The sequence below is a fragment of the Mus pahari genome, chromosome 7, assembly GCF_900095145.1.
Source record: "Mus pahari chromosome 7, PAHARI_EIJ_v1.1, whole genome shotgun sequence".
Lineage (NCBI taxonomy): Eukaryota > Metazoa > Chordata > Mammalia > Rodentia > Muridae > Mus > Mus pahari.
Window position 1 is genome coordinate 3,430,187 of NC_034596.1, and position 19,329 is coordinate 3,449,515.

A 19,329-nucleotide genomic window follows, 5' to 3' on the forward strand; every position below is an offset into this window, starting at 1 on the left:
TTTGCCTGAGAAAGCCCACTGAGGCCAATGGTTTCTCAGACCAACAGGGAATAAATGCCTGGCCCAGCCATAGCTCAGAGCCAATGAGCAGCTGCTAACACAGAAGCCATGTGTGATGGGAACATTCAGGCCCATATCCAAGGCTTCCTCCAGCAGGAAACTATTGGGTCTGCAAATCCAACAGCCTTTTAGACATGCCTAGGGACCAGGTCACCCAGGACAGCCTGCAGAGCAGCAGACGGAGCAGCCTCCACGCTCTTACACTGACGCCAGGCTTGCGGGCAGCGGGTACTCACAGCACCTAGTAAGCTGGAGTTTCACACATGCTGCTTAAAACTCCTAGGTGACCCTGTTTTCCTGAAGATAGAGTCGTCAGCCCTGTTTTTTTTTTTTTTTCTTCCTTGGCATGTAGATCCTGGCCAACGTCTTCCTCTACCTATGTGCTATCATTGTGGGCATCATGTCCTACTACATGGCAGACCGCAAGCACCGCAAGGCCTTCCTGGAGGCCCGCCAGTCACTGGAGGTGAAGATGAATCTGGAGGAGCAGAGCCAGCAGCAGGTGAGACTTGGGGCTTGGGGGGGGTCTTGGGCCTGGGTTTGTGCTAAGGGATGGCGTGTATAAGGAGAAGGGGAGCCTGCTGATGCTGTGCGCGTGTGCAGGGCAAGAGCCCATGTAACCCAGGCCTCCTCCCGCTACCTCAGTGTGAGTCAGTTAGGAAGCAGCAGCAGCAGCAGCTCTAGCCCTGGGCTTCCCTGTTTACCTTTCCCCATCTGGAGAAGGGCCTGCTTGTCCTGGCGGCGCTCTGTTTACTGGCTGTACTCCAGCCTAAGTCACACAAAGCGGTCTGATTCCCATGAGACTCAGTCTTTTAAATGGGTTTCAGTCTGGAGTCATCTCAAACACTTTTTAAAGGTCTCTAGAAATGACGTCCACCAATGTCCTGCAGATCTGTCTCCATTCCCTGAAGCTAAGGCTAGTCCTCCCTGCGCCATGTAACATTTTATGCTCGTGGTGGGTACTGGCTGGATAGGGGTGAATGGGTGCTATAGCCTTCCAGAAACTTCTGGACTTTGCTACAAAGGTTGATGGGCCTTTAGTTTTGGGGATCATTAAATGAACTCCTGCCGTTTGCCTCATGCACATTTGCTAGACCAGTGGTTCTCAACCTATGGGTCGTGACCACATTATCAGAATCCCTACATATCAGGTGTTCATGTTACAATTCATAACAGTGGCAAAAATTAGTTATGAAGTAGAAATGAAATAATTTTATGGTGAGGTGTCACCACCACATGAGGAAGTGTGTCCCTGTCTATGTGCAGTGTGAGAGCGTGGTGGAGACAGTATGACATTGAGTGAGTCCATCAACAGCCCAGATTAGGTCCCTGCTGCTGTGTAATCTGCCAGACTTACAGTCAGACTGAAGGGTTTACAGATGAAAGTTACTTCAACACTGCCCCGAGGGGAAACTCTCTCAATTTATACAGCTTTCAGGTCCCCCCCCCCAAATTTTTTTAAAGAATTATTAATTTATTTTTTTTAATGAGTATACTGTAGCTGTCTTCAGACACACCAGAAGAGGCATCGGATCTCATTACAGATGGTTGTGAGCCATCATGTGGGGCTGAACTCAGGACCCCTGGAAGAGCAATCAGTGTTCTTCACTGCTGAGCCATCTCTCCAGCCTCCAGGCCATAATTTTGATGGTTTGAAGTATTGTGTGTGTATGTGTGTGTGTGTGTGTGTGTGTGTGTGTGTGTGTGTGTGTGTTTAAAAGATAAGCTTGCTCATAGCCCAGGCTAGACTTGAAATGTAGTCAAGGATAACCTGGAACTTGTGGCCCTCCTGTCTTGGCCTCCTGAGTGTAGGGATTGCAGGCGTGCTCTAACACACCCAGTCGGTGCTGGTCCTTCTTGAAGACATTTTCCACAGCATCACTCCCTGGTCGTCCACGGAAGCCTCTGTTGTTGACTTCCTCTGGGACCTGGCTAGGGATTTGTTTAGTGTTCAATCTTTTTGCTCAGGTCCTGGAATTTCAGCCCTGGTCTTCTGTCACACTCTCTTCTACACTGGCAGCTGTGTGTGCGGGAGAGACTCTGTGTGCAGTTCGAGCCTTCGCTTTTTAGTTTCCTTTAAAAAGTTCATGTCATGTTTTGTGTAAGAGCTGGATTCTTTTTTAACTTACTGAGTGTTTGTGTGTGTGTCGTATGCCTGTGTGCATGCCTGTGTGCATGTCTGTGTGCATGCCTGTGTGCATGCCTGTGTGCATGCCTGTGTGCATGCCTGTGTGCATGCCTGTGTGCATGCCTGTGGAGGTCAGAGTCTCTCTGCCTTGTTCCTTTGAGACAACATCTCCCACTAAACCTCAAGTTCCCTGTTTGGGTTAGGCTGGCTAGCCAGTGAATGCCCAGCATCCCGAAGCCTATGTGCCCCCCCCCCCCCGTGGTGGGTTACAGGGGCTCGTGGCCATGTCTGGCATTCAGATTCAGGTCCTTAAGCTTGCACATCCAACATCCTGCCCCACTGAGCCTTCCCCGCCAACCTCTGGGTTTTCTTCTCCAGCCTTAATAAAAGTGGCACTAATGTCCGAACCCCAGGCAGGGGGATGTACTCCGTGTGGCTCACTAACCACAGGCTCCACTGCATTCACGGAGGGGCGTGGCGAGACAGGAGCAGTCTCTGCAGTGTTCTCTGCTTGGGCGTTCTTGTGTGAGAGCCAGCTTTTGTAGGAGCCAGCCCTGAAACACAGAAGGACCTTGTACATGCCAGCACCTGCTCTCTTGCTGTGATGAAGAATTATGCGTAAAACTATACTGACTGGCCATCGAGGCATAACCTTGCTTCCCGGGAATCCGCTCTGACCTCTAGTGAAACTTTAAAGTTTGACTTCAGCGTCAGAGCATTTCTGTCCTTTCGGAGGATCTGAGCTTGGTTCTCACCACTTCCTCCACCTCCAGCTCCAGATCCGATGCCCTTTGCTCCCTGCTGCAGACACACATGTGCACACATACAAATGGATCCTTCAGAAACCTTGACTCTGGGGCTCTGGTTAAACAGACCATTCTGTATCTTAGAGCACTTATTCTAAGATTTCTCAGCTGTCGTATCTGCAATAGAGAGGGTCTGCATTTCTCTTGATTTTTGGCTCTGTCTTCTGGCATTTTTAAAGCATTTTTCTAGCATTTGGTTCTTGCCCTGGCACATGTTCAGGAGGAACAGAGCCCCGGAAGTGAGACTTGTGCTACAGCGCCCCATCCTTCAGTGTCTCAGATCTGTTGCTCTGTCTAGAGTCTTTGTGTTCCAAGTCTCATCTCACCATTGGCCGTTGTTCCTGGCCTCAAGGGAAAGATGGCAGAGCCTATTAGGCTCACCTAAATATGTTTCTTTTTCTTTTAAGGTCTTGGCTCCTTGTATCTAAACAACTGTGATGTTTCTTATTGCTTCTAGAGGGATAGAATTTATGAGTGTGCAGTGTCTATGTGACTATGTGTGTGTGTGTGTGTGTGTGTGTGTGTGTGTGTGTGTGTGTGTGTGTGTGTGTGTGTGTGTGTGTGTGTGTGTGTGTGAGAGAACAAGCTGAGGTATTGCCCCCTCCCTAAAAAAAAAAAAAAAAAAAAGAAGAAGACAGGGTCTCTCACTGGCTCAGAACTGAAATTTGGGTAGGCGAGGTAGGCTGGGCTAGCCTGGGCTGGGCTAGCCTGGGCTGGACTAGTTGGTCAGGAAGCCTCAGGGATTTGCCTGTTTCTGCCTCCTCAGTGGGGGGCTTACAAGCACAGAACACCACGTGCAGCTTTGTCATGTGGGCTTTGGGGATAGAACTCAGACCCTCACACTTGCAAGACAAGCCGACTTCTCAGCCCCACGTCTAGCCATTTTTAACAGTACAGTTCACTGGTACTAAGGACACAGTAGTATGCAGTACATCATCCCAACCAGAAAGGAATCCTGCCTGCTCAGCATGGACTCCTCATCCCCCAGCCTCTGGTGGCCACTGTGAAAACACCTACTCTAGGCATCTCGTAAGTAGACAGTAATCGTCCTCTCCCATCTGGCTTGTTTTGTCTTTGTTTAGCATAAAGTCTTCAGGGTTCGTCTGTGTAGCATGTGCAGAACTCCCTTCTCTCCTCTACTGTTGTAGGCCTCAGTTTACCCACCAGGACCTCCGGGTGAGACATCCATTTGCCTGTTGTGAGTGATGTCACTAGGAATCCAGGCTTTACTTCTGTCCTTTGGATATGCACCCAGCAGTGGGCTCGCCGGGTCATGTGCTACCATGGTGTTTAACTCTTCTAGGCACCAGCCTTGTACATTTTTAATGTTGATAAACATTGCAAAATTGTCTCCTATACAGGTTCAAACAATTTATATTCCTTTTAGTGATGAATGAGAATGTCCTTAGACTCTTACATTTCTCTTGATTATCTAGAAAATACTTCTTTGCTCCTGGAACCCCGATGCTCTAGAGATTGTTCTTTTTCTTGTTCATGAAGTCAGCAGAGCCAGGTCCTTGTACGCCCCATCCCTGTATGTCTCGTGCTCTTGTGACTGGCACCGGCGTCTGTACCATAGGGGACCAGCCTCACCCCTAACCCTATGCTAGTGGTCTCAGATCTGAATTAAGTGCTTGCGCCGGTTTTCCTGGAATAGCAGGGACTGGCTTTCCCTGTGACCCTGGGGCTGTGCCTCTTTGACTTTGGTTTAATCTTCTGAAAAACTAGGATTAAAAGAAAAAAAATATCCTTGTCTTGGACTGTTTGGGAAGCACATCAAGTAAGAAGGTAGAGGTGAGCTTGAGAAATGGTGAAGTTCTTTGCTGCTGTTAACTGGGGACACAGTGGCTGAAGGAGAGCTGAGGAGGAAGCTGCTAGCTGGTTGAGAGAGCTCCTTTCTCCTCTCTTCCAGTTGACAGTGGTTGTCCCCTCTCTGGGTATCAGGGCTGACTACACAGGAGCCTCAGCCAGGGCGACTTGGATCTGAGTGCAGGTCTCTGTCAGCTTTCCTCTGTCAGAGCCCCTGGTACAGACAGAAAGGAGATGACAGACGGGGATACTGGAGACGAAGGGCTGTAGGAGCAGACAGAAGTGGGTATGCAGGACCCCTTTTAAGGAGCCGCTTGAAGTCCCTGCCACACTAAATATGGTCTGTGCGGTCCTTGTGTAAATGTCAGTTCTGAGGCCGGATGAGGTCCTTCGAGAATGCCTCACTCGGGACCATGTCTCACGTGACAGTGTCAATACATATTGAGTGCTTTCTGAACTGCTTTTGTGGCAACCTCTGTGCCCTGCCTCTGAGGTTGCATGAACCCCCTCAGCCAGTCTCCTCTTCCCCTCATCTTCCTCCTCTGTCACTGCAGGGACCCTGCCCAAGTGTCTCTGGTTATAGTCCCTTTGCTGCTGTCTCCGTAGAGGCATCTGGCTTCTTGCTTGGGATGAAGGCGGGACAGAGTTATGGCTCCTAGGAAGGGGTGAGGTGGCCTAGCCCTTTCACACACAAGGGAGCCATGACAAGGTGACAGATGGGTGCAAGCAGAAAGTAGGCAAGAAAGGTCAGGAACAAAATAGTTTGGCCTCATAGCCTGGACATGGCCCCTGCTTCCCTGCAGAGCAGAGCTGTATCTGGCTAACTCCAAAGGCTTATTGATGTGTCTTTCTGAGCATGATTCTGGCATGAACGGGGAATTCTGGCCAGACATCATGGGTGGTCCAGTAGCTGGATGGAGTAGAGGTATCTGAGTGAACTTGGGGTCTCTCTTGTCTCCCTCAGCTCTGTGGGTATGTTAGTGTGGAGTCAGAGGCCCAGAGGGAAGAACTTCCATTTTATTTGTTGTGATTCCCATGTGACCTCACTTTGGGGATTCGTTTGGGACCTTGAGAGTTGCTAAGCACCCCAACTGGCACCTGGCCAGGCACAAACTTTAGAATCGTGAGGTATTTGAATCACGCCCAGAAGCACTTCTCAGGCACTGAAAATAAGGAAGGAGGGACGAGGGGCATGGACAAGGGACAGGACAAGGGACAGGGGAGCCTCCTCAGGCACACCCTATCTGTCCTTCCCAGGGGGAGGGCTGCTCTCAGCCCCCACCCCCCAGCACCTAGGAAGCTGCATCCAGGTCCAGTGGAGATGCTGGGTATACAGGGTTATAAGAGATCTGTCCACTGTCACTAGCTGCGTGTCCTGGGAATCATGGCTTAGGGGACACTACTTTTGTGGCGCCCACACGGGTGAACAGCTGCTGTAACCTGCTTCTCAGCCTGCCTCTGCCAGGGTCGCGATCCTTCATGTGAGGTCTGCTGCTGTTCTGAGCAGGGACTTTTCCTGTTTGCCACAGGATTGGGTTTCTCTCCCTCCGAGAGCAGACTCTAGGAGAATGCACTGCTAGGAGGCTCAGTGCCTGAATGTCCTTGTCCTCTGACCTTTACTGCTTGCCCCAAGTGCTTCAGCTGATAGGGCGTGGCACAGAGTCCCCCTTAACCTTGAGCCATGTTAGGGGAGAATCAGGTTTCTAGTACCAACCCCAAAGTTGTCCTGGCAACAGTGAGGTGGGCGTGATGGGCCTGCTTCCTTGGGGAGCGGCTCAGTGGGGAAAGATGGTTGGTGTGGGCAGAGAGCAGGGCACCCCCTCTCTCAACAGGGGTGTGGCCTCTTCCTCTAGGCACTGGACCTCAGTGTCCCCAGTGTTGAAAGTGGGTGGGTCACCTGATAGGGCAACAGATGACCCTTCTCTAGCATTAATTTGGAAATACGCTTCCGTTTTAGCCTCTAAACAGAAACACTTTTTTTTTTTTTTTTTTGGTTTTTCGAGACAGGGTTTCTTTGTATAGCCCTGGCTGTCCTGGAACTCACTTTGTAGACCAGGCTGGCCTCGAACTCAGAAATCCACCTGCCTCTGCCTCCCAAGTGCTCTGGGATTAAAGGCATGCGCCACCACCGCCTGGCTAGAAACACTCTTGAATACCGAATATCCTTAGCTTTTGTTTTAGCTTTGAACCCCCCTGATGTGAGAAAAGCCAGAAGGCACCTTCCCTATGTTGTACGATAAATATCGGTTTCTCTGTTGCTTTTAATTTCTACCATTTGGACTTTACAGAATGTTCTTCATGCCAGTATTTCAGAACTTAGCAAGGCGCACATCCCTGTTTCAGGCAGTTCAGGCGAGGGGACTCCTGGTGGGGAGGGCTCTGTTGTGGTGTGATGTCTCCAGGCAGCAGTGATGAGGTTAGCACTTTTAAGCCCCTCCTCCTGCTGAGCCCCGCCTCCCAAGCCCTGCCTACCTGAAGACTGTCTTCTGAGCCTCTGCTGGTTCAACCGCTTTCCAGTCATGACCACCACTGCTGGCAGCATTCGTTCAGCAGCTGGGCACCTGTGGTCTATGACCACTGCTAAGAGCATCTCCTGTCTGGCTGTGGCTAATAATCTAGGTAGTCTATTAAATGCCTGGTTAATAATTAGAAATGTCTACATCCTCTACGGCAACCTGGGTTTTCTACTGCCTTGCCAAGTCTCTGTAAATTTTTCCTGTCTGAGACAAGTCTTACTCTGTGGCCCAGGCTAGCCTTGAACTCATAGCACCCCTGCCTTAGCCTTCTAGTTGAACCATTTGTCACTTGGCCCTGAGCAGTTACTTATGTGCTCTGAGCCCCGCTTCTCTGTGAAGTGGTGATTGAGAATAGGATGGTTAAGTCTGTGAGAGAAGCTGGAGAGATGGCTCAGTGGTTAAGAGCATCTACTGTCATTGCTACTGAGTTCATGGTCCCAACACTCATCCAGTCAGGGGACCCACAGCTGCCTGTAACTCCAGCCCCAGGGAATCCAATGCCTTCTTCTGGTCTCTGCAGGCTCCTGCATGCATATATATATATATATATATATATATATATATATATATATATATATATATATACTGGCAGACAGACAGACAGACAGACACACACACACACATACACACACACAGAGTAAGCGTACATTCAGATTCAGATCACAAGTTCCCAGGGCCACCTTCTACGAGGACATGGTTCTGAGCATAGATTCTGTGGGGGTGGCTGGCAGAAAATACATCCATATGAGCTACAGAGAGGGGAAAGGAGCTTACCTGGCACCACGAGTAGACGGAAGTTGGTATCAGTATCTTGAGCCAGGGAAAGCTTTCTTGAGGTATTGTGGAGTGGAGACCTGAAGGTGGAGAGCAGCAAGCCATGTGGAGGGGGGCAGCATGGGAAAGAACCTGGGGTGTATACACAGGACACGTGGAACATAGTACTATGGAGCAGGAGATGGGGATGGGGTGTGTGTCCACAGACAGGAGCACAGGACAGTGGGACAGGAGATGGGNGGGGATGGGGTGTGTGTCCACAGACAGGAGCACAGGACAGTGGGACAGGAGATGGGATGGGGTGTGTGTCCACAGACAGGAGCACAGGACAGTGGGACAGGAGATGGGGAGGGGGGTGTGTCCACAGACAGGAGCACAGGACAGTGGGACAGGAGATGGGGATGGGGTGTGTGTCCACAGACAGGAGCACAGGACGGTGGGACAGGAGATGGGGATGGGGTGTGTGTCCACAGACAGGAGCACAGGACGGTGGGACAGGAGATGGGGAGGGGATGTGTGTCCACAGACAGGAGCACAGGACGGTGGGACAGGAGATGGGGAGGGGGTGTGTGTCCACAGACAGGAGCACAGGACAGTGGGACAGGAGATGGGGAGGGGGGTGTGTCCACAGACAGGAGCACAGGACGGTGGGACAGGAGATGGGGAGGGGGTGTGTGTCCACAGACAGGAGCACAGGACAGTGGGACAGGAGAGGAAGGGAAGCAGAGATCTGTGAGCCACAGCCTGGAGCCTGCAGTCCTGGTGAGAGCCTTGGCTTTGTGCTGAGGAGAGCTAGGATTAGCCATCCCAGGAATTCAAGCCGTGTAGCTATTGATGGGGAAGAGATAGCCGAGGCAGCAGGGAGATCAGATCTTGATGATAGAATGCTAAGTACTTTACAGCTAGGTGGACCAGAGAGTGGAGAATTGAGGATAGAGAGGGAGTATTGGGGGTTATTGGAGGGGTGGACATCCCACATGGGCATTCTCAGTGAATAGTGCTTGTTCTGTGAATTAACCACACAGCTGGTAGGTTTGAGGGCTGAGACCCATGTTAGTGGACTCTTGCATGGGCCCTGCTGGGTAAGAGGGCATATAGGGCCTCCTAATGTGTTGGTGGGCTCAGAGGAAGCTGTTGGTCATGCAGGTCCTGGCAAGCCTGATTGCTTCCACCAGGGCCTTAGGATAGACAGGTTTCTCCTGAAAGGCCTCACTCCAGCCTCCTCTCTGTCCCAGAGTCACTGGGGCTTAGCAGAAGCTAACCCAGAAGGGTACAGCCATTGCCTCACCATTCCAGTCAGGAGTTCTGTCACGTTCTGGCCTGTATGGTGTAGAACATGATGTGATGCATCCAAGTTAATGAAGGGGGCCTGAGGTATAGGAACTTTGATCTGTGTGGGGTCACACATGGGATAAACAGGGTCCTGTGACTTGGTTAGATACACACTAAGAAAGAAGAGTTCCGAGTGTAAAATAAAGGCGAAGGGTCCAGGAAAAGCAGAGGGATGAAGGATGAGGGACTCAGCAGGTGGCTACAGAAATCCTTAGTGTTTGGACCTGGTCCTAAAACATAATGATTCTTAGGGCTGGAAAGATGGCTCAGCATTTAGGAGCAACTATTGTTCTTGGAGAATGTTGTGGGAAATATTTAAAAAAAAAAAAAAAGAACCACTCTATACTCAGCTATTCGCTGCCCATGGTCTCGCCACCCCTAGGCTAGCCCCATGCAGCAAAATCGGGGTTCTCTTGTTGCGGATTCTGCTCACATTCCCAGCCATCCATCTCCTGTGGTCAGCAGTCCCTAATCCCAGTAACGGGGTAAAAATCAAAACTCTAGAGGCTTGACATTTGTAAGTCAAATTTATATCAGTAAATTTTCACCCCACAAAACGCCCATACTGAACTCAGAGCCAATCAGTATTGATATAAACTGCCCACCTAGATAAGACAAATTGTCCTGTAGTTATCCATCCCCTATATGATCCTCATAGCTACCTCTGGCTACTTAAAGCCACACAGAATTTTGATTGTCTTCCTCTCCCTCCATAGTCCTTTCTTTTCTCTCTGTCCTCTTCTCTTCTCTCTTGTCTCCTGCTTCTCCCCCAAACTTTTCAGCTTCACCTTCCCTTCCACTGCCCAGTGGCTCTAGCCTTTATTTTATAAGTTAAGGTGGGGAGAAGGTTCACAAGAAGTCACCTGAGTACAAGATTCACTCCGCGTGTCTGCAGCCCCTCCTGGGCAAATGGAATTAGCATCAAAATATAAATAGCACCACAGGAGAAGGCCTGAGCTCCCTTCCCAGTGCCTATCATCAGTAACTACAGTTCCAATCTGATGTCCTCTTCTGGCCTTCATGTGCACTGCACACATGTGGTACACATTCATACATGTAGCCAACATACTCACACATAATATATATTAAACATTTATGAAGAACTTGATTCTTTCCAAGCTTTTCAAGAAGAAAGGAGCTGATGAACAGGTTGAACAGGTGCTGGGAGAAAGTAGTTGATCTGGGTCATAGAGCAGTGGTGTGTGTGTGTGTGTGTGTGTGTGTGTGTGTCTGTGTCTGTGTGTGTCTGTGTGGTGTGTGTCTGTGTGTGTATATGTGTGGTTTCTGTGTATGTGTATATGTGGTGTGTGTGGCCATGTTCTTGCTCTGTGTGTGTGCAGGTGAACACATGTGCTTATCTCTATGTTTGTGTATACACAAGTGTGTGTGCATATGCATGTTTGTCCTTGTATATTTGTGTGCCTATGCATGTGTTTGTGTGTATGCATGTGTGTGTGTAAATGTGTATATGTATGCATGTTTGTCTATGTGTATTTATGTGCTTGTGCATGTATTTATGTATGTGCACATGAGTATATGTATGTGTGTTTGTCTCTATGTGTATTTCTGTCTGCACATGTGAGTGTATGTGTGTGACAGTGAACTGTTGTATGGTAGACAGTCTTCATTGGAGGAATATTCTTTTTTTCTCAGTGTGGAAGAGACTGGTGTCAGACCAGCCAGACACTGACTCGGGGACAGAGCTGGGGGGTGGCTGTCACTCGCAGTAAAGGAGAGCAGGAGCACATCTGGAAGGCACATGAGTGAGGTTTGCTCTTTCTTGAGGAGTTGGCACAGGGAGGGATTGAAGCCCTGGGTAGCCTTGTCCAGGTGGGGGTGTGTCTGCAGTGTTTGCTGGCGCCACCATGCCTAGCATGGCGTTGAGCTGTCTTTTTCTGGGTCAGTGACAGAGCAGTTGATGTGAGGTACCAGGTGAGACTGCAGACACTCCCCAAAACCACACACAGATGTGGGCAGCATGTCCCTGAGCACAGGGCCTCAGGCTAGACTTAGTTCCTGTAGCATCTTAGTTCCTGTATCTGTTTAATACAGACGCCACTAGCCACAGGTAACTGTTTAAACTGTGATTGATTTCAACTAAAAGTCTGTTCCTCTAGTTAGAGTTTTAAAACATGAGGGTCTGATGTAGCCTTGCCTGTTTTAGGAGGTTTAAACTCAGAGCTTTATGCATGCTAAGCAAGAACTCTCTCAACTAAGCCATGTCTTCAGCCACAGTTACTCAGTTTTATTGGTCAATGTCTGTGTACTCAGTAGCTGCACATGGCCAGTGGATACCATATTGGTCAGCACAGACTCAGGGCATTTCTGTGACTCAGAGCTCTTCTAGAAGATGACAGCTTGCCTCTTGGGCCAGGTCTCCTCCTTGATGGCTCATTAACTCACCAAACCTCTGAGGAGCACCTACTCTGTGCCAGATTGGCTCGGTGAGGATGGTAGGTGCCATACAACTTTGTACCCTGTGGGCTGTCTCCTGAAATTGCAGTTTCTTTGTCTCTAGACAGCACTTGGGAACCCAAACCGGTGACCAGAAGTGCTTGCTGCATGGTCAGCAATGAAGAGAAAAACTCCCTGCCCTGAGGTCCTGGTCCTTCCTGACCAGGTGCTTATCTTCCTGCACTTGCAAGGACGGTCAGCGACTAGCCACTGACTGTCTGAGTGCAGGACTACATCATTCTGCAAGGACAACAGCCTGCAGTTTCCAGATTCTCTACACTGGTTCTCTATTTGGGAGGAGCTGAGCTATTTGGACTTTGACCTCACTTCCTGCCTTCCATAACCTCTCTGCCCAGAGGGTCAGGCCAGAATGGGCACTTGGAGGGATTCAGTGTCCTTTTAGCTTCCAAATGGCCTAGAAGCTCCAAGAATTTGGGTATTTGGATAAATCTGAAATAGGATCAGGTTATATTTGGCTAAGTAGTTTGCAGGCTTGCTTACAGTGGTAAGAATGTGGGTGGGTAGATATAAAATATACAGCATGTAGATAGGATACATGGGTGGGTAGGTATATAATATACGGCATGTAGATAGGATACGTGGGTGGGTAGGTATATAATATACAGCATGTAGATAGGATACATGGGTGGGTAGGTATATAATATACAGCATGTAGATAGGATACATGGGTGGGTAGGTATATAATATACAGCATGTAGATAGGATACATGGGTTAAGCAAGCTCATACTCATCCTTTAGAGAAGTAGACGTCACCCATCTCATAAATACAGTATACTCAACATTCATGCCATCAGGGTCACACACACACAAACACTCACATACATACTCACACAAACATACACTCACATACACTCTTTCACATTCTCTTACACATATCCTCACACACATTCATATAATCTCACATATTCTCTCACACTCACATACTCACACATATATACACACTCTCTCATATACACACACAGTTCCCCAACCCCCTCTTATACACACACACACACACACATACATACACACACACACACACACACACACACGGATTCCTTTGCTCTCGTACTCTCTTCTCTTTTACAAGGCTGTTGCAGACACTTAGCCTCTCACCAGCAGAGTTCATTTATCCAAATCCCTCTTGGCTTCCTTGCTGTAATTAACTCCTGAACACCTCATCAGAGTGTCAACTCTAACACCCGAGGGCCTCTGGGACATTGCTGGCCTCCTTCCTCCATCTCAGTCCTGAGCCAGCACTCGAGTCACTGCTGACAAGGGCTCGACTGGTTCCTTGTGAGCTTGGTGGAGGCCATGCTGACAAGACTTCACCTCTCCATAGCCAGTTTATACAAGTGACCCTGGCCTGTATTAGGAGGCACAGACCCTGCCGAGGCTGCTGAGGTCACAGGCCTCCCTACCTCCGTGCCTGTCAGCCCTGTACTCTGAGGTGTGTTTGCACACTGCGCCTCTCCCAAATCTGAGGGCTTTTTGCTTTTACCCTGAGGCCTCCCAGAGTTCAAGTCTCTCTCTACAGACTTTGGCCTTGTTCCCAGGTAGTGTCAGGCCCTTGACTTGTCCACACCTGTAACCATTAGGGCAGAGCTGGGGTGCAACTCCGAAGCAGGTGACCTGCTGTCTTTCCAGAGCTGAGCGCAGTCTCAGTGCCCCAGACCTCGATGGCTGGGTCTCAGGCCCGCAGCCCTTGGGCCAGCCTCCCACCTCCAGCTTAACAACCATAATCCTTCTCACCAGGCTTCAGAAATCCCTCCCCACCTCCCCATTCTTTGTACTGTGACAAAAAATGTCTCAGAAAGCATCTGCTTCTTTATCAGCCTTCATCTGAGGCCCCCAAAGTAAGTTTCATGTCTTCTCCACACAGTACCTTTGCTCAGACTTGAGGTGGGCTCTGGGGTCCTTGCTGATCACCCACCCTGCTTCCTAGCTGTGTCTCAGCCCCAGCAGGTGCCCTGCTCAAGTTCCCTCACTTCCTGAGGGAAGCCCAAGTGTGCTTTCCTCCTGCAGTGTGCGGGAAGGACCAGCTGAGGGTGCTGGTCCACGCAAGGGGTGGCCTCTGTGAAGTCATTCAGAATCTACCACATGGCAGCTGTCAGTGTTTCCCCGCCCCTATTACTGTGCCTCTTCTATTCTGTTCCTCTACAGTTGGTTTGGGGACTTAGATGGGTATTATAACATTCACGCTGTCTGAATGGCACCCTGTCCATTTCACCAGATCAGCCTGGAGTAAAATCTGTATTAACCGCAGTCCTGGTGACATAACTAACTGTTCTGTGACTTTTGAAAAGTTTTCCATCTGAAAGCTTTTATACTTTGAATGAGGGAAAGAGCCTAAGAGGGTTCCCATTGCTGAGAGCCTAAACCCAGATGTGCTTGCCTGAGGTGGGAGGCCTTGGCAGCTTGATCCAGGATCAGGGAACCCTGACCTCTAGAAGCATGATCCCCCATCTGCTGCCCCCCACACCCATCCCTCCACCTGTCTGGTGCTGGCATTATAGGCTTTTATGAAGAGAGAGAGAGAGAGAGAGAGAGAGAGAGAGAGAGAGAGAGAGAGAGATGTGTTCATGTGTGTTCACATGCTCAAGCATCCTCTTGTCCAGAGACCAGAGGGCAGCCTCGGCTCTCATCCTTAGGAATGGAATGAATGCTGGTCACCTCCTTTGATGCTGGGTCTTTCCTTAGCAGATGCTGTAATGGCCAGGAAGCTCCAGGCTACTCCTGTCTCTGCCACCACATGTAGCTTTCTTATGTAGCCACGGGGATTGGACTCAGTACATTATTGACTGAGCCCTATCCCTAGCCCCCACCCAAAGATGATTTTGATTTTTAAAGTGCTTTATCTTTTCAGCAAAGATGCCCAGTTGTTACTGTCTCAAAATCCTCCCCTCTGCAGCAGACACACGTTACAGTGGTTCACACCAGACACATGTTACAGTGTTCACACCAGACACACGTTAAATTGGTTCCCACCATCAGGTAAAAAGTAGCTTCAGGTTAAGGTCCCCTGCCCACTCATCTTGAAAGATTCTCTCCTGTCTGAATGACGGTGACAGGCTAAGATAGAAAATGACACGTGGCAGGCACTTCAGGCCACTGAAGCATGAGAAGGTGGTCCTGGGAAATGTGGCTGCTCAGCACCCACAGGTGCTGCTAAAGAAGAGACAGCAGAAGGGACCCAAAGTCTGACGTTCTTCTCAAAACCTAATGCAACGCTGAGTATCATTAGTCGGCTACATGCTCCTTTGTTCAACTGATCTGTACCCATTGCATATGTCCAATGCATGAACCAGTGTACACATATCTGTAAATAGCGATGTTCACTGGTCATATCCACAGCATCAGAGTTGGACTGCCAAGCTGAAAGAGCAGAGGTGACCACCGTTTGTTAACCTAGTTTTGAAGGTCATATTATAAAACTATCGTGAAAATGGGAAGACTCACAGGAAAGGAAGAACAACTAGCAGAGAATTTCTGCAGAGCTTCCCTCCCTCGTGGTGGCTTCTTGACAAACACAGCAGTTACAGAGAGACTCCATGTCACAGCTTTTTATCAGCTTGGTACAAACTCAGACATACCTGGGCAGAGGGAATCTTAGTCACAGCTGAGGAACAGTTCCCAGAACTGGATCTCTTTATGTAGCTCTGTCTACCCTAGAACTAACTCTGTAGATTAGGCTGGTCTCAAACGTCAAGAGATCCGCCTGCCTCTGCCTCCCACTACCACCCTCAAATGCTAAGCTCAAAGGCGTGTGCAGCACCTGCCCAGATGTGGGGCGCTTTCTTGAATGCTGATTGATTGTCCCAGCCCACTCTGGGTGGTGATGCCCCTGGGCAGGTGGGCCCGGCTGTATGAGGAAGGTAGCTGGCCAAGCCTTTTGAGACAGAGATTTCCACATATCACACAAGTAAATTAGCGACCTTCATCTACAGCCACAGCCCCTATCTTGTTATCTGTAAGACTGGTATTTATTCATGGCCTTCTGCTTTCACACCTCGTTAAAGAAATACAAAATACAAAACCAAAAGCAAGCAAGGAAGGAAGAAGGGAGGGCAAGGGAGGGAGGGAGGGAGGGGAGGGAAGGAAGGAAGGAAGGAAGGAAGGAAGGAAGGAAGGAAGGAAGGAAGGAAGAGCATCCCTGACTCTCCTATACCAGAAGAAAGNAATGGCCTCCACAGATAGGTGATTCCTGAAGCTTTTGTGTTTTGGTCTCCAGAACCGCCCCATCTTATGTTCCTCTGACGTAGTCATGCCGACCCTTGAGGGTCCAGACCCAGCTAGGAGGAGGAGGCAGTGTTTAAAGGGAAGTCGGGATGTGATCAGGAACATACGACTCTTCCCAGGGCTGGACTGGACTCTTGTATTCTTTAGGTCCTGTGGGAACCCAAAAGGGTTTTGCTGTGTCCCCAGAGCTCTGAGGAACTCGAGAGGGACAGAAGGATTGACTGAGTGGAGTCAGGCAGCTGGGGTTGTAGCCCACAGGCTAGCAAGATCAGCTCAGAGCTGTGACCTTCTTAAACCTGAGTCCTGTGCATGTTCTCACACACAGGACAGACTGTCCCCTCTCTCAGCCTCCATCACTTAGCACCTGTATGTACATTGGTGGTGTGGGTCCATGTGCACATGTATAAGGTAGTGGAGTGTCAGGGGAGTTGGGGAGGCTGAGGAGAATAGAAGGACCCTTATTTGTATGTTTTCATTACCCCACCCTGCCTGGCTGAGGCACCGGAAGGTGGTCTGCTGACACTAGGCTATCCTGAAAGCCTAGAGGAAGATGGGGCCACACTTTGTTGAGGTCCCAACTCCCTCAGCCATACTTGGCTGTGACATAGGACAGCTAGGATCTACTGAGTATTTCCTGGGAGCAGGGCCTTGTTCTGGGCGCTTCAAGCTAATGAGGCACTTAGTCCCCATTGGCCACCTAGGAAACAAGGCTCCAGAGACTGTTGGTGACTTGTCTGAGAGCACACTGGGAATACAGAGTTAGGTTCTTCGCCCTGCCTGTTCCTACCCCTGTGGGTTTTGGTTTACAAGGGTAATTACATATGTCCCTTCCAGGTAGGCTGGGGCCCTGAGATGCTCAGGTCTCCAGCCCTACCCCCACCTGCCTCCCCTCTACCTCTTTCAGAATTCCTAGCTTCTGCTACTCAGGACTCCAGTGGGCTTTCTTTGGGCTGCCCGAGAGGCTAAGAGCGCCCTGGCTCTGGTTATTTATTTACGATCAGACCTCTTCTTCTGACTTCACCTCACTGGCAGGGGCTTGGGGATGCCAAGTGACAGGGTCACCCGAGTCTCTCGCTCTGCTAGGCTGCAGGCCCTGGGGGCCTCTGCCGCTTCCTGGGCTCTGGTGGAGCTGGGGCAGGGCGCACTGGGGTTATTTATGCAGTTTCTCATTCCTGCACTGTAATGATGCTATCTCGAGGTTCGTAACACGGGGAGAGGACAAACAGTGAGACTGCTGCGAGCACTTCAGCTAGAGCCAGGTACCAGCCACCCTGGAACTAGGTGACTCACGAGATTAGGGCTGGCGGCTGAGCTCCTGAGACCCTCCAGCTTTTCAGTAGCTGAGCTGGAGGTGTACTCCCATCTGGTCATGAGGATCTGCTCTGTGGCCGGGCTGCTCGGCCTGTATTTTTATCACCTCTCCACCCTTTCCTGCAGCCTTTCCCCCACTTCTCTCAACCTGGCCCAGCCTGCTTCACAGCCCAGTGGCCTCCTTGACCACTCTCTAAGGTTCTCTTGCCCTTTGCCTTTCACAGCTGCAGCAGCTACCACCATCCCTTTCTTCCCTTGGGGATGAGGGAGACAGCATTTTGCATTCCTCTAATTCCTGCCCTGTACCCCGGGGGTCCTGTGTCCCTCCCCCTCCCCCCAGGGCACTGTCTCCTTTCCCTTCCACCCAGTCTGACCCGTGTGTTGCCGTGATTTCCAGAGCTTCTGGTGTGGATCCAGGCCTCTCCTAAGCGCTGACTGCAGGGTGCTCCCTCGAGGAGGCCTTGGCACGTGCACAGCCACGCTCCCGACTTCCCTCACATCTGCTTTTCCTCAATGGCTCTGTGTTTTGAGCTCTGGCGCCATCCCCTCAGGTGTCCAAGCCACTGATTTTTTTTTTTTTTTTTTTTTTCTGGAAAGAGTTAGAGTGCAAATATTTCTGGCTTTGCCAGCCATATGGTCTTTTTCATAACTGTTCAACTCTTGTTGGAGTGTGAAAACATTCAGAAACAATATGTAAACAAGCGAGCCTGGCTGGGTGCCAATAAACCTTTGTGAAAGCAGACAGCAAATGGCCCACAGGCCAGGACGCCACCCCTGATCTGCACCCACTTCGCCCGTGAGCAGGGTTTCTGTCGCCACTGAGGTCCTTCTGGGTCCCTGAAGCCCGGAGGGCTTTCCTTGAGTGTCTGCTTGAATAGGTGGCTTGCTCACTGAGGAGGCCTTCGTTTACCTGCCTTCAAGGCTTAGCTCTGTCTCACTTCTGGGAAGGCCCCTGGCTCACGTGGTACTCTCTTCCCCGCTCTGGTGGTCTCCACGGTCTCCATTCCCAGCAAGCTGCCTCCATTTCTCAACGGTGGGTACTGCGATTCTGACCCCGTGTCCTCAGGAGACCTTAGGCTCAGGTAGAATTCTTGCTGGCTCTGGGGTTCCCTTATGTGTCATAGGACTTCAGTCAGGTTGGTGATTGTGCCGTGAAGGTGCAGTGGCAGACATGAAGAGGACCCAGCAGTGAGGGACTGGTAGCATGGAGGACACAGGGAAGGTCACACTTCTTAAAGAGAGAGGAGCACGTTGTTCCTCGGTGGCACTGCCCGTGCCTGTCAGTTGCTATGCAGGGCTGCCGTGATGCTGAGCCTTGTTGGGGTGAGAAACCACGCAGCCTGGCCTTTGGCTGCTGCCATACGGGCGGCAGTTGGGGCCTCGGTGCAAGGCTGGGTAGTTCCTGGATGCCACCCCTCGCCTGGGTCAGGATCAGAGTTGTCTGAACTTGGAGGAGTGCAGGCCATCCCCGTCCAACCCCGTGCTTCTCCTCGCAGGAAAACCTTATGCTTTCCATCCTGCCCAAGCACGTGGCTGACGAGATGCTGAAGGACATGAAGAAGGATGAGAGCCAGAAGGACCAGCAGCAGTTCAACACCATGTACATGTACCGGCACGAGAATGTCAGGTATGGTGGCGGGGAGGTGCCGCGCTTTACAGGACCAACAGAGGACAAGAGGCAAGGCCACCCCGCACTGTGCACCTTGGGTCCCCTGAACTAAGCGGGAAGAGCCACAGCAGTAGATGGCAGAGTGAGATCGTGCATCACCTGCCTGGCCTCACCTGCAGGTGAATGAATATCGCCCAGAAAGGGGCTCCTGCTGGCCACCTAACCTCTGAGGCCACGGGCAGGAGAGGATCGGAAGGCTGTGGGGTAGTGGGCAGCAGACAGGACCTGGG

The 19,329-nt window shown here is 50.5% G+C and overlaps 1 protein-coding gene across 2 annotated transcripts in view; it reads left to right on the top strand.

Moving 5' to 3' along the window:
- Window positions 1-416: 416 nt before the first annotated feature.
- Window positions 417-19,329, top strand: part of Adcy3 (adenylate cyclase 3) — a 38,631-nt gene continuing 19,718 nt past the window's right edge. For both annotated transcript variants that reach the window (XM_029540762.1, XM_029540764.1), the window contains exons 1-2: window positions 417-562; window positions 18,927-19,057. In XM_029540762.1, coding sequence (XP_029396622.1) covers window positions 461-562; window positions 18,927-19,057 — 233 coding nt within the window. In that variant the 5' untranslated portion in view covers window positions 417-460. The remainder of the gene's footprint in view (window positions 563-18,926; window positions 19,058-19,329) is intronic.